Source organism: Gracilinanus agilis, chromosome 4 (assembly GCF_016433145.1).
Source record: "Gracilinanus agilis isolate LMUSP501 chromosome 4, AgileGrace, whole genome shotgun sequence".
NCBI lineage: Eukaryota > Metazoa > Chordata > Mammalia > Didelphimorphia > Didelphidae > Gracilinanus > Gracilinanus agilis.
The window spans coordinates 186,585,963-186,608,387 of NC_058133.1; the positions used below are offsets into that span (position 1 = coordinate 186,585,963).

General features: G+C 36.7%; 1 protein-coding gene across 1 annotated transcript in view; it reads left to right on the forward strand.

The window, feature by feature from the left end:
- Nucleotides 1-21,721, forward strand: part of MBTD1 (mbt domain containing 1) — a 78,423-nt gene extending 56,702 nt beyond the window's left edge. The window contains exons 7-16 of the mRNA XM_044676572.1: nucleotides 6,699-6,833; nucleotides 7,141-7,229; nucleotides 8,264-8,498; nucleotides 9,110-9,165; nucleotides 9,506-9,610; nucleotides 10,488-10,635; nucleotides 11,514-11,596; nucleotides 12,184-12,418; nucleotides 12,860-12,937; nucleotides 21,515-21,721. Coding sequence (XP_044532507.1) covers nucleotides 6,699-6,833; nucleotides 7,141-7,229; nucleotides 8,264-8,498; nucleotides 9,110-9,165; nucleotides 9,506-9,610; nucleotides 10,488-10,635; nucleotides 11,514-11,596; nucleotides 12,184-12,418; nucleotides 12,860-12,937; nucleotides 21,515-21,633 — 1,283 coding nt within the window. The 3' untranslated portion in view covers nucleotides 21,634-21,721. The remainder of the gene's footprint in view (nucleotides 1-6,698; nucleotides 6,834-7,140; nucleotides 7,230-8,263; nucleotides 8,499-9,109; nucleotides 9,166-9,505; nucleotides 9,611-10,487; nucleotides 10,636-11,513; nucleotides 11,597-12,183; nucleotides 12,419-12,859; nucleotides 12,938-21,514) is intronic.
- The last annotated feature ends 704 nt before the right edge of the window (nucleotides 21,722-22,425 follow it).

Sequence of the window (22,425 nt, forward strand, 5' to 3'; positions counted from 1 at the left end):
ATTTAATTTACATTTTGTAATTTTCTCTAACTCTTGCTTGGTTTTAAATTCTTTCCTTTCCCAAAGATCTGATAAGTATCCTATTCTGTGTTCACTTAACTTATTTATAGTTTCCCTCTTTATATTCAAGTCATTCACCCATTCTGAATTTATCTTGGTGTAGGGTGTGAGATGTTGATCTAGACCTAATCTCTCCCATATTGTTTTCCAAATTTCCCAGCAGTTTTTGTCAAATAGTGGATTCATGTCCCAAAAGTTGGGCTCTTTGGGTTTATCATACACTGTCTTGCTGATGTCATTTACCCCAAGTCTATTCCACTGATCCTCCCCTCTGTCTCTTAGCCAGTACCATATTGTTTTGATGACTGCTGCTTTATAGTATAGTTTAATATCTGGTACTGCTAGGCCCCCTTCCTTCATATTTTTTTTATTATTTCCCTTGATATTCTTGATCTTTTTTTTTTAAACCCTTGTACTTCGTGTATTGTCTCATAGGTGGAAGATTGGTAAGGGTGGGCAATGGGGGTCAAGTGACTTGCCCAGGGTCACACAGCTGGGAAGTGGCTGAGGCCGGGTTTGAACCTAGGACCTCCTGTCTCTAGGCCTGACTCTCACTCCACTGAGCTACCCAGCTGCCCCTATTCTTGATCTTTTGAAGAATGACTTTTTAATAAATCTGGCTCAGTTCTTTATATATTTGAAAATTGATGTCATTATCAGAGAAACTTGTAACTTTTCCCCCCTGGTTTCCAGCTTTTCTTCTAATTTTGGCTGCATTTATTTTGTTTAATGCTAAAACTTTTTATTTAATTTAGTCAGAATTATCCATTTTACTTCCAGTGTTCCTCCCTTTCTCCTTTTGGTCATAAACTCTTCCCTTATCCATCGATCTGACAAGTGATTTTTTTTTCCCATTCTCCCCTAATTTGCTGAGAATATCACCCTTTATGCTTATGGTATCATCCATCTAAATCATGCATACATTTTTACCTTATCTTTATCATTGAAGGTACAATCAGAAGGATCAGGAAAGATTATCTTGTTATTGATTTGTTATCATTGCTTTCTGTGTATAAGTGTGTTTTTTGGTTGTAAAGTTGACTAAGGCTAATCTGTTAATATTCTGTTCAAGAAAGAACCTAAGAGTTTCTCCTTTTGCTCAGTCTTCCATTTGCAGATTTCTCGTGTGGCATTCATGGCCCTTGAATTGGCCTTCCATCTTGACCCCCACATTACCTAGCCTAACCTGTCTCCCACTCTTTCTTGACCTTTCACACTATTAAGTCCAGGTTTCTTACTGTACCTACCTACAAATCATATTCGTTATCATAGAGAGGAGAAGCAAGCTAGGAATGACCCAGATGCAGGCCCTACCCAGAAGTCTGTTCCTTCCAGAGGTACCTGGGTATAGCACTGCTTCTCTCCACCATTCCCAAACAAACAAAACACCTTTGAGACTGGGCATTCTTCATCTGCCACTCTGCAGCTAACAACTTCCAACCATCTGAAGCTCTCTCTATCCCTGTATTATACAATTCAACCACCAGCTACAAAGGATCAAATCCTTCCCAATGCCTATGGCTTTGTTCTCTCATGTCCATCTTCCTCACCCCTACCAACCCCTTCAGCTGTGCCCTCTAGAATTCTTATTCCATAGTGAACAAACCTTCCTTCCTTCTGGAACTCTTCCTCCCATATTTCTTTGCTCTCTTGGGCTTATTAAGATCTGATTTCCTCCAGATACCACTGTCATCTTCCCTACCACTGACCATACCTTCACACACTAGCCTTCCTAACCCCAACCCAATAATCCTGACACACTGGTCCTGGTAGGAGTAGTTGGAATATTCCTAGTGCCCCACTGCCCCATTTCCAGATTCTCCTTTACTTCACTCAGCAATCTCCTGCCCTTTGAAATTCACCCAGATAAGATTTTCCCCAAATCAGGTCTTGGTGGCTGTTGTATACCAGCTCCCAGCATTCTCTCCCCTTTCAAAAGAAATTTGCACCTGGTTTAATGTCTTCCTTTTCCTCCCAGCTCTTGCTTTTTTTATACCTGGATATTTCACCATTTATATCTCTCAAATTCCATGGTTTCTCAGTCACCTTCTATCCCATGACCTTTACCCAACCACACATAGGGATTGTCACACTCTGGATCTCATCACTACCCCAAAAATATACTTCTCTAAATTTAAAATTCTGATATTCTTCTAGCTAACTATACCCTCTGTCATCTCTTCCTATGCTTTGTCCTTCTTAAACGTTTATCTCCATTTTTCAACTTCCAATCATTCCACTTCTTAGTTACTTCTCAAACCATTGCCCCTTTTCTGACTTTCTAGTCAGAAAATTAGCCAATTCAGCTCCACACTATCCTCTGCACTTAAATCCCATGTCCCTATCCTTTACCAAACTTTAGCCTTGGTTATTCCCATGATCTACCTCCCTGTTTCCTATACCTCTTCTTCAGAATGGAGTAGGAGAAAATCATTCAGCCATGCTTGACTGGATGTGTTTTCTGTGCATGTTATCTGACCTCAGCTAGGCCCACCCTTCAGCAAGGTAATTCAAGCCCTACTGATTCCATATCTCACTCCATAGAAACTCTTCTACCCCTCTCCAGGCTTCACTATCCCCTTTTCTCTCTCAACTTGAGAAACCTTCCTCTTTGCTAAAAAAAATTGAGACCTTTTGTTTTAAGTTCCCTCTTTATCCTTCTCCATTTCAAAAATCCTTTGACATCATCTACCACTCCTCCTTTCCACCAGTTTCCATCAGTGACAGAAACCCCCTTGGCAAGGCCAGCCCCTCTGAGTGTATACTTGATCCCATCTCTTCTTATTTTCTCCAGCAGATTGTAAACTCAGCCATTCCTTTTCTCATATTTTCAAATCCTCTATATATTGATTCCTCCAAATATACCCAAATTTACCCTCAAACTTTCATCCTATCCTCTTTTCTTTCTCAGCTTTTCTTTTTTCCTGAGAAAAGCGAAAAGCTGTCCATACCCACATTGCCTCAGTCTCCTCTATCTCTCTTCAGTTGTCAAACTGAAATTACCGTCTATAGTTCCCAGTGATTTCCTCATTGTTAAATCTGATGTTTTTTTTCTCAGGCCTCTTGTCCCCTCTACTTCATTGACATTGCTATCCTCCTAGATGCTCTCTCCACTTTGGATTGTTATGACACTATTCTTTCCTGATTCTCCTCTTGCCTGTGGAACATCCTTAGTTTCCTTTGTTGGATAGGCCATGCCCCCTAACTGTAGGTGTGTCTCAAGGCCATGTCCTGGGCCCTCCTCTCTAGTTCTTTCTTTGTCAGTCCCCCTGTGTTGACTTATCTTCTTTATGTTGATGGCCTATCTGTCTACATACCTAGCCACAATCTTTCTTCTAAGTTCCTTCCAGTCCCTCATCACCAACTGCCTATTTGACATTTCAAATTCGATAGAATCCATCTTTTCCCCAAAATCCACTCAATTCTGTCAAAGACCCCACCATTCTTCCATTCTCCTAGTTTGTAGCACTGTAGTTGTCTTCAACTTCTTACTCTTCCTGACCCCACACATCGATTCAGTTGCCATATGTTGCCATTTTCTTCCCCTACAATAACATATCTGACCCCTTTTCTTGTGCAGCCACCACCTTAATTCAGGCCTCATTACCCTTCCTCTACATTATTTTAATGGCATCTAATGGGATCTCCCTGCTTGAAATATCCATCCCCCTGCTTCAGTTTGCCCTGCAAAGTGCTAACGAAGTAATGTTCCTTAAGCTCGGATGATTTAACCATTTATCTTTCCTACTCTTTTGTTCCCAATACGATCTTCAGTTTAGCTTCAAAAGCCCTTTGCCACCTGGTCTCCCATCTGTCTTTCTAGCCTCAGTGGATGTCACTCCTCCTTCCACCCTCTGAAGTCCTGCCAAGTTACTCTTCTTTATGTTCATCTCACAAGACCCTCATCTCTTTTTTTTTTTGTCTTTTTGCAGTGGTTGACCCCTCCATTAGGAATGCGTTCCTTACCCTCTACCTCACAGCATCTATCTCTTTCTTCAAGGTGCAGTTTTTAAGTATCTTGTGTGGAATTTTTTTTTATCCTGGCTCTCCCTCAAACTATTCTTTCCCTCTTTAACTACTTTGTATACAGTATATGTTTGAATGTGTGTGTATGTACCCTAGCTCTCTTCTCTATATATTGTATCTATGTATATATGTGAATAACCTGGCATGTGGCAAGTGCTTCATAAATGCTTGTTCATTCATTGCTTGATTCCTGATTTCTTTCTTACTGTCAAGGGCACCACTGTCCTCCCAGGCACCTCCTATCTAGTCATTTACCAAGCCCTGTCCATTCTAATTTCATAACACCTCTTGCATATAGCATATACTACCTTCTCTCCTCCATAACTGCCTCCACCCTGGCGCAAACACTCATCAACTCACACATGGACTATTGCAATAGCCTTGTAGTTGATCTGTCTTCCTAAAGTTCAGGTCTCACCATCACCCTGCTACTCAGTAAAATGTAATAGCTTCCTGCTACTTCCAGGATCAGAGAAAATCATCTGTTTGGCTTTAAAGCCTTTCCTAAGTGGTTCTCTTCCCCCACCCACCTTCTTCCCCTCCACTTGCTCTAGAATCCAGTGACACGACATGCCCTGCTGTTACTTACACAGAAGACTCCAGGAATTTTCACTGACCGTCCTCCCCACCTAGGATGTCTCTCCCTTCTTTGTGGGACTCCTCCAGTTTGTCCTAACGATATCTTGTTTGTACATAATTGGTTGCATGTTGTCTCATGCATCAGACTGAATTCTCTGAGGGCAGGGACTCTCTTTGGCCCTTCTTTGTATCCCGTGCTCATTACAGTGGCTGTGGCTGACATGCAGTAGGTACTTAATAAATGCTTGATGACTTCTCTGCCTTTTTCCCTGCTACACCCTTTTTTCTTTTCTTTTTTTTTTTTTAAACCCTTACCTTCCTTCTTGGAGTCAATACTGTGTATTGGCTCCAAGGCAGAAGAGTGATAAGGGTAGGCAATGGGGGTCAAGTGACTTGCCCAGGGTCACACAGCTGGGAAGAGTCTGAGGTCAGATTTGAACCTAGGACCTCCCGTCTCTAGGCTACCCAGCTGCCCCCTTTGCTACACCCTTTTTTGCAAATTTCTCTTCCCTCTATATACCCTTTAATATCCACCACCACCCCCATCCCATCTTTGCCTTTGAAAATCTCAGAAGTTCACAGAAATGGCCTTCTCTTGGCTCTAGCATGCTACAATAATATGCTGTACCAGAAAATTTTGTGCTCATTAGCTGTCTGGTATTAGTCTCTTTTATAAGTTGGTCAAAAAGCAGTATCATCTATGAGCTGGGTATTTTCTTTTCAATAAGTAAAAGACCAAAACAGTTAAGATCCAAGTTCAGCTACTAGGTGTATTTATTTTCCTTCCAAGAAATTTCTGGAGCTATCCCCTGAGCTTTCAGCTTCCTCCTCATCCCTCATTTGCCCAGCCTGTGGAATGCCTACCTATCCTTTAAGGTCTAGTTCAAATACCATCAATTCATCCAAGCTTTCCTTGATCCCTTCAGCCAATCAATCCACCCCTCCACCCTCTGGAAGCATTGGGTTAGTACTTTCCCTAAATTATCAAAGTCTATATTCAGATATTTATGTATGTCTTATAAACTGTCATCCCTACAAGGATGGGAACTCTGCCATACTCTGTACAGTATTGTCTGCAGAGTAACTATTTTTTTTTAAACCCTCACCTTCTGTCTTAGAATCAATACTGTATATTGGTTCCAAGGCAGAAGAGTGGTAGGCTAGACAATGGGTGTTAAGTGACTTGCCCAGCTAGGAAGTGTCTAAGGCCAGATTTGAACCCAAGAACAGGTCTTCTCCCCATCCCCTGCCTCTAGGCCTGGCTCTCTATCCACTGAGTCAATCTAGCTGTTCCCACATTAAACATTTAATAAACAGTGGGAAATTGTCTTGAATTTACGTTTTTCTTTTTGACTTAATGGCTTGAAGCCCCTTTACAGGTATTCACATCTAAAAGTATGGAAGAAGCCCAGCTTCCTAAGCATAAGACCAAGAGTTTTATTTTCATTAAGAGCCTAAAATTGATATTAAACTGATATTTGATCATCATCTTCACTTCAGAGACAGAGGATAATTAAAGAAAATGGTGATTTCTTTTTCATTAATATGTGGTATTCATGTTGTTGGCCTATCATAGCTGTAAAACCTCCTTAATACCAAATAAAAGGCAGGGGGAAGTAGCCTTCAGAGATGCCAGAGCATAAATTTTTTGTTTTAATTTTTTTTTTTAATATTAGATCATTTAATCATCTGAGAAACTGGCAACTTGAATGAATTTGAATCAATACGAAAATTTGAATAAATTACTGTCTAATAATTAGACAACTCTTTATTTTTCAGTGCTTCAAAAGTTCAACAGTAGTCTGTACAACAAGCATTCTAATAGAATTCCCTGGTTTTTCCCTCCAGAATTTGGTACAAATTTCAAGAAAACCAAAAAGAGAGGACCTTTCTAAACAAAGAATTAAAAATTTAATGCATTTTACTCTAAATTTCTTCTGATTCCTTAAATTTTATTTTCCTTGATAAAGTCCTATTTGTTACATTTGGGTTAGGGTTTTTTTTTTTCTTTAAATATCTTTCATTTCTTTCAGGTTATAATGCCCTTCTAAGATATGAAGGGTTTGAAAGTGATTCCAGCCTGGACTTCTGGTGCAACATTTGTGGGTCTGACATCCATCCAGTTGGTTGGTGTGCAGCCAGCGGAAAACCCCTTGTTCCTCCTCGGAGTAAGTAAGAGTAATAAAACTATTGACCTCACAATATTTTAAGTGAATATATCCCTCTTCTTCATATGCAGTAATAACTCCAAAATGATATTGCTTCTATCTTTAAAATATTTAAAGTTAAGTTCCAAAAAGCCATTTTTTCTCTGAGTCTTTTGTTAATTCAAATACATGCTAATTTTAAGACCTTGAATTCCTGGGGTATTTGGTACTATTGACTTTACTTTTTTTCCCCCTTTTACAAAGAGGTCTGTTTACAGAACGATTCCATGCCTTGTTAAAATATGACTGGTTATTTCTTTTGCAATAGCCATTCAACACAAGTACACAAACTGGAAAGCTTTTCTAGTGAAACGACTTACTGGTGCCAAAACACTTCCTCCTGACTTCTCTCAAAAGGTAAAACTGCCCTATGTAAATCACTTTTAACTAAAACATTAAGTGGATTTAGGCCTTTGGAGTCTTTTAAGCCATGTTAACCTGAAGCTTTTTGATAATATAGAAATATTCAAAATCACAGCAAACTGATTTTCTCATTCATCAAACTTTCTTCATAGAAAACTGTTTCAAAGAAATGTACATCCTTTTTAACACTTAAGTGCCTCCGATTTTATCTTTGTGGGAACTTCCTCTACCCATGCAGAGTAAAACTCCTTCATAACAGCTTTTCTTGAGCAGTTAACATTGATTTCTTTTCATAAATCATTTTTAGACCCTCTTTCCAGACTGATTACATGTTACACCCTCTTTGTGCCCTTTATATGCCAGTTAACCTGGCTTAACTAGTTCTATATCATCCCTCTACTCCTTCTGTGTCTTTGTATAGGTTACATAGGTTGCCCCCCATATCTGGAATCACTCTATAGATCTTTCTTATTTATTCCCCTGTCAATCAATTTTTACTAATTTTGCATATGTGTACAAGTGTTTGTAAATATGTGCATATGTTCTTTTTATGTGTGTGTGTCCTTTTATATGTTTGTTACATGTATGTGTATCCTTTCTACATGTTGCATCTCTCCCAGTAGAACTTTTTGAGGACAAGGACTTTGTATTCTTATCCCTAGAACCCAGGATAGTGCCCGACAGTGGTAGGCTGGTTGATTGAATCTACCCAACTTTCTAGAGGTGGTCTTCTGGTTCTTTTTAAATCTTTATATTAATGTACCAGTCACTGTCTTATCTTTCTTACTATGTGACTCATCCACCTCCTTTTCTGGTCATATTCTTTTTTGCTTTAATAATGAAATAGTGAGTTAATGTTTATACCAATATCCATACTGTGAGACTGATTTCCTTCAGGGCAGGGTTGGTTTTCCTTTATGATCTTTATATCCCCATCCCCTAGCTCAGTTCTTTGCAAATAGTAGATGTTTAATAGATGCTTGTTGGATTAAAATGAATGTTTGGTTATTTCTTTCCTTGATTTCAAGGTGTCAGAAAGTATGCAGTATCCTTTCAAGCCTTCCATGAGGGTAGAAGTGGTTGATAAGACACATCTATGTCGTACACGGGTTGCAATTGTGGAAAGTGTAATTGGCGGAAGATTAAGATTAGTGTATGAAGAAAGTGAAGACAAAACAGATGATTTCTGGTGCCACATGTATAGTCCACTGATTCATCATATTGGTTGGTCCCGAAGTATAGGTCATAGATTCAAAAGATCTGGTGAGCACATTTATAAAGATTTTTATTACAAATATCAGTAAGAATTAATGGAACTCTTCAAATATTTTTCTTTCAAAGTGTCTTAGATTTATAATAGCCTTCTAATTATCTAAGTAGCTTCTAATTTAGTTAGCGAATGTTTACACTAGAATAATAATGTCTTAACTAATTAATTTCCTGTGCCTGCTCTTGGTTACAAAATGTGTCCATAGTCATAACGATAAATGTTTTCTTATTCTTCAGTCTTTCAGCTCATCTTTTAAAAAACACCTAAACATAGTTTTCCCACTTTCCCATTTTAATCAAGTTAGTAGAAGTAAATTTGGCTAGGTGTTTTGTCAGACACGTTGGCAGCACTCCTAAAATTAGGTGATCTAAATCATTCTCTACCTTGTAGAATATCAGCATTCAGATTAACTTAGTTCCTTTAATAATATGTGCACATGTTCTCTTCAGGGAAAAGGACTACTTAAGAGTAGTTTTGAAGTGTGGGAGACATGTGTTTGCCATGTTTGAGGGCATCATGTGCCATATAGGTTTAAGACTTTCAAAGAAAGGTGGTTTTTGATCTTACAAATGCTGACAGATTAGTATGTAACTTTTCCTTGTAGATATTACTAAGAAACAGGATGGACATTTTGATACACCACCACATTTATTTGCTAAGGTAAGAGATTTTTCATAAGAACCCTCATTTGTAAATTAGATTTGAAAGAGGGTTGTGGGTATTTCATAAATTAGTGGAAATCACAATTATATGGTCATTTACAAAGATTAAGACTTTGTAATACATAGGCATCATAAATCTCTATTATAATTGCCCTAAAATTCTGTCTTATTTCCTTGTGTTCCTTTAATGCTGTTGAAAGTTTGAACAACGTTAGGTAGGTAGGAAGCTATTTCACCTCTTCTCTGGTGAGCTTTTTTTAAATGGGTATTGTCTTGTAAAATACCACAGCAACACTTTTTGTATTAAATAGTAGATATGCTTTCTTATAATCCTTTAGGTAAAAGAAGTAGACCAGAGTGGGGAATGGTACAAGGAAGGAATGAAGTTGGAAGCTATAGATCCTCTAAATCTTTCTGCAATATGTGTTGCAACCATTAGAAAGGTGAGATATGAATGTAAGATTATATAAAAAGTGAATGTTGACAGGAGCTATGTGGTTATGGCAATAAAGTAGAAATTTATTAGATTTGTAGTGAAATGTTTATACATATATGCTGATCTGCATCTGTACTAGGAAAAGAGAATACCAATATTATCCTAAATAACTTCAAATTGAGTTTTACTTCCTTAGCAATACAGATTGTTGTTTTGAGACTATCCTCTACAGAAGGACACTATACCAGTGTTATGTTGCGTAGGGTATCCTGATACTTAAAAGAAGTTTTAATTATTTCCTGGTCATTGGCCCTAGGAAAAAATTGCAAAATAATCAGAGGTGCTCCTCACAGTGTCCAACCTCCTGGTCTTACAGCAAGTTCTCTGTTCCTACTTCCTACATTTACATCTTCCCATTCAGTGCCTAATTCCTAATCTCACAGGAAAGGATCTAGTGCTGAATTCATAATCAGATATAAATAACTAGTACTCACTTAAATTCTTAGTTTTTCCAAGGATATTTGCATTTTAACAGAGTTCAGAGCCCTAAACAGAAAGAATAAAGTTCTGAGGTATGGAATTTCAAGCATCGATCAGGGTTGGAAAAGATTTTAGTTATTTTTTCACTTATATGTAGTCCTGGCCCCAATATATACAGGATTTTATACTGCCAACTCAGAATTCCTGAAATTGTCCATTTGAATGGATAACATAAAAATTTATGCGTAAAACCTAAGCCTTTTTATTTTTAACCTTTATGTTGAGATTCCTCTGATAGGTTAAAAAGAATTCTAGATGAAAGGGTGGTCTAGATTCGGTTCTTTTAACTCAAATTCCTAAGAGTGTTTTCTAATTTCAAATGTTTGGGCTTTAAATTCTTAAAGGTGCTAGCAGATGGATTCCTTATGATCGGGATTGATGGCTCAGAAGCAGCAGATGGATCTGACTGGTTTTGTTACCATGCAACCTCCCCTTCTATTTTCCCTGTTGGTTTCTGTGAAATTAACATGATTGAATTAACTCCACCCAGAGGTATCTCATTTTAACTTAAAATGACATTTCTGATTTTGTACTATATTTATATCATCATCTTTTTCTGCTTAATATCTTTTTGATATATATATATGCTGCTTATCCAGTATTGTCCTTAAAGTCTGTACACAATACAAAAAATAATTAAATACTGCAAGGTTTAATTGGGCAACTGTTCATTACAGCACATTTCATTTATGTGTCTGTGTATAGCATGAATTAATTGATAGCCTCAGATACTGTTGCAAAAACTCCAGCTTAGCAGATATTTGATGCAGGAGGAGATAACAGAGTATTTTTTACAACATACATCTTTAAGCCTTAAAGGCTGCTCCCCTCATTGGGCTCCTCATTGAAAACTCTGTGCAGATGCCTTTTTAAGATACCAGGCTATCTCAGCTAAACAAGTGGCCTCTTAACATGGTCCACTATTCTCCAAAGAACTAAGGAAAGAAAATTAAACAGGAGGAAGAAATGCAAGACTAAGTTTTGCTATGTTCCCTTTTCTCCCCACAAATTACATGTAAAAATGGCCCCATAGTTTCAAGAGCTTCCATAAATCAAGCTGATAAATGTGAGAACAGACATCTGTACTTCAAATTAGGCTTGAGTTGAGAAAGATGCTTCTGTAAAGAATGTAATTTGATTTAAGAACCAATGTCTGTTTCTAGGAGGCCAAAATCCTCATAATTTAGAGGGCACGAGGAAGAGTTATGTAATTCATTAGGAGCATAGGAGACAGTGTCTGAAGTGGATTTAGGTGACCCTTCTCAAAACCTCCAAGATTTTCATTTGTTTCTAGGAACTTTTTATCTGCATTTTTAATGTTTCAGGAATTTTAAATGAGCTTCCACTTAGGACAATGCTATATTTTTCAGGTTATACAAAACTTCCTTTCAAATGGTTTGACTACCTCAGGGAAACTGGCTCCATAGCAGCACCAGTAAAGTTGTTTAATAAGGTAAAAAGAAAATTGTAGTTACCTACTTGTAAAGCTTTTTCTTTTCCATAAAGTTTCATAATTAGTCTATAAATGCTTCACTGTATTAATTTATAATTTAAGAACTATCTAGAAATCCTGGTCATTTTTGTATAAATTATTCCTGTTTAGTTCCCTTGCATTGCCTTTGGTTTTCCTAGTTTGAGTCAATTCAGCAACTTTATTAACTAATTACTGAGATTTAGAGCTGGAACAGAACCTAGGGGATCAGCTGGCGAATGCCTCGTATTTTGCTTGTTGCTTCCAAAAGAGAAAGCTATCATTTACATAAGACTTTATGGCTAGAAGGCCCTTTTCACATGCTATCTCATTTAAAACTCACATCCCTATGAGGGGATCTAGTGCAAGTATTCTTTCTATTTCACAAATAACAAAGCTGAGGTTTGTGATTTAAATGGCTTGTCCTGCATCACACCACTGGTGTAAGTGCTGGAGCTAGCACTTGAAACCATTCTTCTGGTTCCAAGTCCAGAGGTCATTCATTTGTCCCAGACTGTCTTCTTGTGGCTTCTACCATCTGTCAGCTAGATTGTTCTTCTTCTTATCAGGATGTCCCAAATCATGGATTTCGTGTGGGAATGAAATTAGAAGCTGTAGACCTCATGGAACCACGTCTAGTCTGTGTAGCCACAGTAACTCGAATTATTCATCGTCTATTGAGGATCCATTTTGATGGTTGGGAAGAAGAGTATGATCAGTGGGTAGACTGTGAGTCCCCTGACCTCTATCCTGTTGGATGGTGCCAATTAACTGGATATCAACTACAACCTCCAGCACCACAGAGTGAGTTGTTGACTTATAAAAATATGTTGTTAGTGATTTTTTTTTTTTCAAAAATCTGGGCCGCTCTAGAAGTAGATATCTTATGCTTGCCCTTAATTATACAAATTGTATTCTAAGTCTGTGGGACTGGAATGTATAATTTCCTGTGTCTGTTCAATAACAATACGCCATAGCAACCCTGAACTTGAGAGTCAAAATTGTTGAATATAGGTCAAAGTAAAGAATCCTTCATCAGGCTAGCTTAGTGTACCCATTATTTGAAAAAGGGCATTATGTCTTAAATTTCATATTTCCCTAGAATCTTCAACCTTATTTATGAAACTTTAATATAAATTTATCAGTAGAATGTTCTCATCCAAATAAGCAGTACAGTTCATTTAAATGATGGTTACCTCTCATGAGTGAATATCCAGGACCATTGTTTTTTCTTTTGTTTTTCAGCATCAAGAGAGAGCCAGTCAAGTTCATCAAAGCAGAAGAAAAAGGCTAAGTCACAGCAATACAAAGGACATAAGAAAAGTGGGTCACCAAATATTAATATGCATTTTTTTTCTGTTAACAAATTGTGGGCAGTGTGTGTTCTCAGGAAAAGAAGCATTCCTTGTTGAAATTGATGATCGTGCATTAAGTATTATGCTTAAAGGTGCAGTATGCCATAAAAGGCAAATCAGTTTTTCAGTAAATGAGAAATGCTTTGGGTTTTGTTTGGTGTTTTTTTGTTGTTGTTTGTAGGGAAATAGTTAGATTTTGTTTTTTAATCTTTCATAGGAAAAGAAGAAAATGATTGCTTTATTATTTTTAAACATTTGAGTCAGATCTCTTGAATGACACTTAAAATTCTAAGTAATCTATTGAGGGTTAATTCTTCAAGACTTTTCCTAATTATTTAATAATAGAAAACTTAGATGTTTGCCAAAGAGTTGGAGTATAATGGATCTATCCAGCTAAAATCAAAATTCCTGTCTAATAGCATTCCTTTGTTAAGAAATCCAGGCTGCTTAACAGCAAACAAAATTCATGCAGGTTCATATATCATAACAATTGAAAGGATGGTTATTATTGGAAAATAGTACCCAACACAATGGAAATTTAGATGTGTGTGTGTGTGTGTGTGTGTGTGTGTGTGTGTGTGTGTGTGTGTATGCATATATATAAATGGATAGGCGTATTTAACAGTATTTTAAAACCTTTTTTTCTTATAGGGATTTAGTTTTAATGCATAGACTTTTTTTCCTTTCGTCAAACTTGTCACAGTATTTCATGACAAGAGACACATTTGTTCATATTGATATAGAGAAATTTTTTGTGAGTAAAGATGCAATTTAGAATGGAAATTCATTTAATTTTTCCATTTGACTTGCCTTATATTCTTATATTTCCTTATATATTATTATCATCAACAACTTGTAACAGATAGGCAATGTGATGAAGAAGCTTTCATGCCCTCTTCCCTTTATTTTTAGACTAATATTCACCATGTTAATAATTTTGAGTAAAGGATTCTTCCTTTTCCATCTTCTTGCCATTGTAGAGATGTTTTGAGCCAAAGAACAGATTTTCCCCCAGAGTATGAAACCTCCTCCTCTTAACAGTGCCACACCGTCCTCCTGTTGTGCTACTGTAATTGTCACATGAACCCAGAATTATTTGCAGTCTGGACATTTGCCAGGTCTAACATTCACTTAAAACTGTTTCCATGGCAAGAACATGCAAGAATGATCCCATCAACCAGGAAGTTTAACTAAAAATTATCCCAATGAAGGTATGAATCTAAGGGTAGATTGTAGAAGGTATAATCTCTAGGCTTACTATAAAGGTCTATAACCCAGATTGCTTTGACTATTTCCTCTTTGAAACGAATCCTTTTTTGATGTTAGAAATTCTCCTTCCAAAGTAGAGATAAATTCCTATCTGTGGCTATGTGAAATTTTACTTTCAAGATTAATTTCCCAGCCAGTGAATATTGGGCATGTAACTGATAAATATATACATGGAACACAAATCTTACAAATTCTGCACCTAGCATATGTTGTAAGTGTGATTTTAGACTAGTTGATTCAGATAGGCTCTAGGGAAAGAAGTGATAGTATTGATAAGTGTTTTTATTGACATGGTTCATAACAAGATTGGATTTGGAAAAAATATTCTTTATTATTAGCATTTCAGTTCCTCTTAGTTTTAAGATGTCTTTTATAAAACTTAAAAAGATTTTCTCAGAAATGTAGAGGAAAAAAGATGAAGAGACCACTGTCTCCTGTGGTGGTACTAAAAGGACTTCTTGATTGTGTGCTGATTAGAGAGAAGGGGATCACATTGTTAGACAGGAAAGAACTGATATGAGGTCCATTTAAGAAAATAAAGGATGGTGGTCTAAATAAACCCAGCCATATAAAACACTATGGCTTTTGCAGCCAGAATTCCACTAGTAGTAAACATGATATATGGAGATGATCATTTAAAAATAAATAATTTTATTTGTATTGTGTTCAAGTAGAATTATGTACTGGTTATATGGTTTGCATTGCAGTGTTAGTTCTTCTTTTCCTAAATTATCCATTATTGCTTCTATGGTGCTTTTTTTTTTTTTTTTTTTTTTTTTTTTTTTAACAGAAAAAGATCTCTGGAGAATATCTTGTTCTAAATTGTGCACAGGAATGTAGGTGTTCTTAACTAAGAGTGTGGATACATATTAACTAGTGTTTTCTAAATCAATGGTAGTGTACCCACCAGTAGGCTCCTATAGGTTAAAAATGGTATATAATCTCAAAAACATCTTTTGAGTTAAGGTGTATACACATTCATTACAAAGTAAGGAAATTAGCATTAACCCCAAATGCGTTGTTGTTGACCTTCATTGAATGTTTTGGTGATGTTAATCTTAGTAGTTTTCTTAGTTTTCTGTGGTTAATAATTTGCATTTTATTCTTTGGTCCAATATTAGTGAAGTTTAAAAGGGATGGACACATGGCTTGAAGTTAGCAGTTAAGAAATTAATAGGAACTTAATATTTAGATTGGTTATGATGTCATTTTAAGTAGTAGTGATTTACAGTGATTTGGTTTGGCTTTTGCCTACTTAGGTAAACATAGGCTGTGTTTGGTCTTCTTACCTGAGTTATTTTAAACCCTGGAAGAAAACTTTTTGTTGGAATCTTAAGCATATATGCAATATGATAATCGATTGCAGCTTTTATTCATTTAGACCACTGGTGTCAAACTCAGATAAAAACAGGAGCCACTACACCATACAAAGAATCCGCAGTATGCAGGCCACATAGTGACTTAATTTTAAAATGCAATATTATCAATGTTTTATTATATTTTTATTTATTTTGTTTCCATTTCCCAAATACATTTTAATCTGGTTTTGGCCATACTTGGAAACCCTGTGGGCCTCATGTTTGACATATCTAATATAAACTGCCTTTGCCTTGGCTTCTTGCCAAACATATGGCAGTTTTGCCTTTTTCTCTAATAATTCAAATATATATGTGCATCAGATTCTGGAATATTTTTGTTAACAGTACAATCATTGAATGAGTCTTACAGCTTGTGTTTCCTCTTGAAGATGAAACTGAGGGGTATAATGTATTTGTTATTGGGATGAAATTCAGTTGTTTCTGAATATACATAGTCAATCAGAATTTTTATCTTAGAAATAGCTTCAGAACAAGAATTACCTCTTTATGAAGAAAGGGTTTTTTTTTTATTATAGAGATACATTCTTATCTTTGAAATCCTGTCACACTCTGAATTCACAAACAATCGCACTTTTCTTCCTAACTAAACACCAGTATTTGGGATTTTGTGTGAAGTGGTGCCACTAAGCAGGGTTTAGCAGAATCTCTCCCACTTGTTAGCAGGTTATTCCCTACAACATATGTCTAAGGATTTTTCTTGGTTAAAGAAACGAACCAGTTATTTGCCCAACCCAATCAATGCTCTCTGTAGTTCACATTTTGCTCTGTTTTTTTTTTCAACTGGTTCAGGATTCAGAGCCTGAGATTTTCAAACTCCCAGAGAATTAATAGAGAATCCCTTATTTTCAGAGTGCCAAACTTGCATTTAAATTAGACCGTTCTCCTTCCACAGAGTGCTCTGTACTCCACGAACTTTCCAACTTATTTAATGCACTTTTCTTACCACACATGTAAGTAAAAGCTTACTTTAGTCTGACTTAATGTTTAGAGAGGAAGATGCCAGTTGGGAAGAAGCCTGTCAGTTTGTCGAGCCTGCCCATGACAGGCGGGGTGCGGAGGAGCCTCTCTGGTGACGAAGAGTTGACTCCTCCTCCATATCGAACCCTTCCAGCACAGACAGCCCCGGAGGCCTTCCCACCTCCCAGCACTAGCCGAGAGTTCAGTCCCAGCCTCAAAACAGGTAATTAGTCACATCAGCACCGCAGGTACTGCAGATGGTAATTTTACCGGGTAGGGTGGTGGGAGACAAAGCATGGTCTGGCATGAAAGATGCTGACTCATTAACTTTATTTTTCTTTTCAATTAAAAAATTCATTTTCATTAGTGCTTGGTAGTTACTTCACTAGATAAATCATATGGGAAGGATTTTTGTTTTGTTTTAACCACTTTAAAGCTATAGATCAGAGTAGAGCCACAATGTCAAATAATTAAATTCAAAGATAATCAGAAGGATTTTTTAGTGTTATACATTTCATTCAAAACTACTGAACATTTTACATTGTGGATTTCCATTGGATTTGAATAATTCCTTCAAAAGTGGGATGTATTCAAATAATCCGATTACCCAAGACCAAAGGTAAAGATTCATTTAACAAACCCATAGCATTTCATAGCATCACATCGACTGGAAAAGGAATTCTCTTGTGCGATTGGAGTGTATTTTTGGTGCTGATAGTAGTTTGGGCTTGTGAGTAAAGAACTGTCAGACTTGGAGGAGACATGGTATTTGCAAATCTCTGACACTGACTGCTGAACATGGCTGTATTGTATTTCTGTGATCATAATTTTTTTGTGTGTACCTTCACAAGCTCCAGCAGTTAAATGAGTAGATGGCTATAGCTTTAAAACTTGGCAGGACAACTGTTAAGAAGATTTCTCTTTCCTTTTAATCAGTAAGACCAGTCACAAGGTAATTACCATCAAGTATTGAAGAACAAGTCACCTTAACTGAATATGATGGAATTGGATCTTGTAAGTTTAGGTGAGAAGCTCAAAATCCAGATATTTGGTTAGGTCTTAATCTGCACATCTATGAACTTAGGTTTAGACTACAATACTTGTCACTTCTCTGCTGGAAAGCCTAGATGTATGGAATTTAGTACCTGGCTCTGAATCCTTTTCATTCCTTATTTTGCTAACAATTGTGGAAATGAAAGCTACAGTGGCATTTGCCTTACTATAAACATCCCAAATTATTTTTGTAGAATAGGCATACATCTCATCCCACTTCCATTGTTAGTATAGTTTCCTTTCCATTCCCTCTAAAAATCACTACAGGATCTTCTTGCCATTTAGAAGAATTTCTGTGGCCTACTTTGCATCCATAAGCATTTTAAATCCTACATCATCTGTCTTAACAGTAGAAGAGGAAGCCTTCTAAATGTCATGTTCTGTTGTGTTTTTGACATTTTAGACCAACTAGCTCCATGAAGTTATTTTATGACATATCATTAGTACCAGGGATGGTCTTTGACCTTCGAAATTGGAAGCATTGTTGAAAATAGTTGCCATTTTTATGAGGTTTTTTTGAACGCTGATGATTTTCACTGCCTGTCTTGTTTTGTTGCCCCAGGGGGACTGAATTTGGCTTCTGGATTTGGAACAACCCAGAAGTGCTAAAAATGAGAGTGCTTCTGTAGAAACCATGTGGCCTAGCAAGAGTGTTTTCCCCCAAATCCTGCAAATAGATAGAGATATGTACACAGGCACATATATAAACACACACTATAGATATGTAGAGAGCTTTCTTTCTCTTTTTCTATGTATAGATATCATTATAGTAGTCAAGAGCTAGGAGTCTATGCTTTGTGGCTTTGTGTTATCGTAAGTGGCCCTGCTTCTTTAACTGTCTTAATATTATGGTTTGATAGACGCTCTAAGAAGAATATATAAGTGTGGACTTTGTGGTATAATGTGATTTGGTTTTTTTATGTTCCTGCAATAGGATTTAGTGTCAAGGGAATGTTAGGATTGCCTCTTTTTATCAAGCTTCACCAAGTTATGAAGAGAAAGCTATTTAGCATCTCGGAAAGTAAAGTCAGAGACTGCAGAAGAAAAAACAAGTCACGAAAAAAAGCTAACAGATTTTGAATCCAGATAGGTGAAATTTCTGTTAAATTAGGCTCCACTTGAATGAATGTGTCATCATTGTCTCCAGCTACTTTTTTTAAGCATATCATTTTCATGTTTAGAGAAGACAGGAAAATGAAAACCAAAAATTCACTGTTGTTTGCAGTAGGTATCATCAGGGCATACTGTGGATCTTCCACTTACCTTTCTTATATTGAAAACATCAGAATGAATTTAACCTAAGTTTCAGCAACATTTTTCTCATTCATTTGGTCATCATATAAAAAAATTTCTTTTAATCAACCTTTTAATGTGGGTACTGCACCTTTAATGAAACTTGGCCATGTTTGATTTCCAGTGGGCTTTATTTTCATGTAGTCAAATTGCTTTTGACTGTTTCTTTTATTTGGGTGATAGATTTGAAGGCTGGACATTTGGTCTTATCCATAATACCACTCATATTCTCAAAAATGCTTCTTAGTATAAAGGAAAAGAAAAAAACACATAAGAATTGGTTTCACTTATCTTTCACCTATTTGTGTTTGAGGATTCTTTGGGTAGCTATTCTTCCTGCCCTTTAGCTTCTAAGAACAGAAGCATTGTTACAAAACAAATACAAAGGAAAAGGAATTAAATGGAAACATCTTTCAAAAAGATTACTTTATAATCAGTAAGTAATGTCTGACATGATTGTTATTTCACATTCAAAATCAAGGAATTAAAATTTACTAGATTGATCTCATGATTTTTTTACCAGTTAGAATTAACAACTTCAGAATATAAAAATGCACCCTCTAATTCTCTATTGAATAGTTTGGTGATTCTGTTGAATTCTTGCATTCTAGAAAATCAGAATTGTTTCTTTCTCTCAGTTTAGTTGTGCAAACTAAATTTTCCTAGATTTTTTTTAGTATAGGCAGCCTTTTCACTTATGAATGCTGAAATTATAAATGATACATATACAAATAAAACAAACATCCAGTTTCCCTGATTGCCATAAAATATACCATGAGCAAATTTGGAGTTTTTAGGAAAACCATGGCTTCAGAAGACTAAAGAAAGTTTTTAAAATTAGAAATGACCTGGGGAAGAAGCCCCAGATACAGTTGGCCTATCAATGACAATGCCACCCATCCCTCAGAATAACTAGCTGTGCTGCCTGAACTTTTTACTTCATTTTTACCCCCAACATTTACACCCCTAAAGTGCCAGTGCTGAACATGAATTTGGATTAGAGAGCACCTACTTTTTTTAGCTACTCTGAGAAAGTTGAAAACTTCTGGTACTGAGAGGTCCACAAAGATTGCTTCTTCCTAGCATCTTGCTGAGACCTGCTGTACGTAAGAATGGGAGGTAGTTTGGGGGAGGGAGGAGGCTGGAGATGTGGGAACATGGACTACTTTGGGGTTGAAGGGGAAATACATGTGCAGAAGAGAAACCACCCTACAGTGTGGTAGCCAGCCACACTAGAGAAAAAGCACTGGATTGGATGCTCTTAGGACCAGAAACCTTGAATGGGAAGGGACAGGGTCCCTTAGGGGCTATCTGGCCCTTGCAGGGAAAATGTGGAGGCCCCAGTGTAAAGTGGTTTGCCCAAGGTCACCAGGAGGTAGAATAATGGACAGAGCAGCAGAGATCTGAATTTAGGTTCCTGACTCCAACTTTAGTTCTCTTTTCACAGCCCACCTCTGCCTCCCAATCCTTATGAGCATTAGAAGCCTTTAGGTTCAGGCCTTAGCTCTGCCACCTCCTGCCTTATGATATTAAGCAAGTCAGTTCCATACTCTAGGTCTTAGTATCTTCATCTATAAAGTGAGGGAGCTTAACTAGATGGTTTGTAAGGGTCCCTTGCACAAGCTCTTAATCTATAATCTCCAATTATAGCTCCTGATTCCAAAATCCTAAATCAAAGGCCTTCTTCTTGCTTGTCCTCCTTCCCTTTTTTCCTCCCCATCGCTTGAGAGCTGCCTGTTCTCAAATCACAGTACTCAAGCAAATACTATATCTGCTATATTATGTTCTAAATGACCTTTATCAGGATTGGCCTGGAAACCTAAGCTTCCTTATTATAAAAACAGTCACTTCTATATTAGTTAAGAACTGCCTAAAATTAAAAGATCATTAATCAGTTTCTGCCCAAAAAACATTTCATTGAAAAAAAAGGCCTTGCTTTGTGACATCAGTTTCAGTCCTAATCATCATATTATTGCTGTCACCACTGATATTTCTGGAAGTCTAAAGTAGTGCACTTATTTAGAAATGGACATCAAATTATAACCCATTTGTTACAACCCAGAAAATGTTTATTAAAGTTCCCTCCAGGGTGTATCATAGTACACAGTAAGACTTGTTTACTTTTTTTAATCACCAAGTATTCACCACAAGTTAACCACCAAATATTTTACTATTTACTTCATAGTTCTTATTTCATTCATCCTCTGACAAAATCCATCTTAAGTTAAACATAAACTTTCATTATTCAGTAAGCATTTAATATGAAATAAATGCTTATTGAATGAAAAACTTGCACATGATTATCATCCAAATAATAAACACCATGTTCTCTTATACTTGCCATGGAAAGTGCCCTCTGAGAAACACCAAGTATTTTTCTTTCATATTCGCATGGCTTTTCATTATCTGCTAATCTCCTTTATCATCTTGGTTGCTCTAATCACTTTGATGCCCATACTTAAAATTTAGTGTTTTTTTAAGTTACTAAAGGGATGAAGAAGCCTCCTTAACTATAAAGTTGGCTAAACTGGAGGACAAAGGGCAATACTGTATTGGGTATATATCTTTCCTTTTTCTTTTTTCTTTTAATGTAGTGACTCCATTGCAGCTGAAGGAAGAGTTGCTAGATGGAGAGGAATATAGCTTCCTCCAAGGAGCTTCTGATCAGGAAAGCAATGGCTCTGCCAACTACTACATCAAACAAGAACCCTGAGGTGACAACTCAAAAACCAAGGAAGGGAGAGCTTTTTACAGGACTGATTTATTACCAACCCAACTGGACAGGGGGTATAATTCTACTGGGTCACTTTGCTAACCATAGAAGAGATTTAAGTTCTGGATTTTTGAGGTGGGTGGGGAAACTATTTTAGTCAGGGGAAAATTTTTCAATTTATAAAGATGGACATTTTTGTGTTGTATTTGAAGCTTTTGAAAGAATTTTGTAATATTTTCCAAGTTTGGATTTATTGTGCATTGTTAACAAGAACTGAAATTCTAACTTTTTGGTAAGATTTAAAGTTTAAGTAACAGGATTGCAGGAAACGATTTAAGAAGGATATAGTTGCAAATACAAATGAACTGTCAATTACAAATGAACCTTTTTTGGTACAAGTTGGGAGATTTTGGAATCTTCGAAACTATGCTGGTCACATCTCCAACTTCTGCTGCAGAAATATGCAACCGATGCCCTCGTGGAAGGAGCATCACCACGTAGATCACGAAAGGTGGGATGAATTTTGAGTTGTTGGCATTTTATTGCAAACCATTTTAAATGTTTGTACAGAAATGTTTTCATTCTAGAAAATGCTCAAGAAAACTTATTTGGAGTTCTGTATGAAACTGGAAGAACTCTAGATACTTTTTACAAGCTATCTTTTTAATTAGAAATGATGAAAATCATCTTAACACTTATGTGTTAATTAAACTGGAATGGTTAACATGAGCTTATGCATAGCATCTTTGTCTTGGCATAGTGGGGTTGGGGAAAATGCAAGATTGTCCTAGG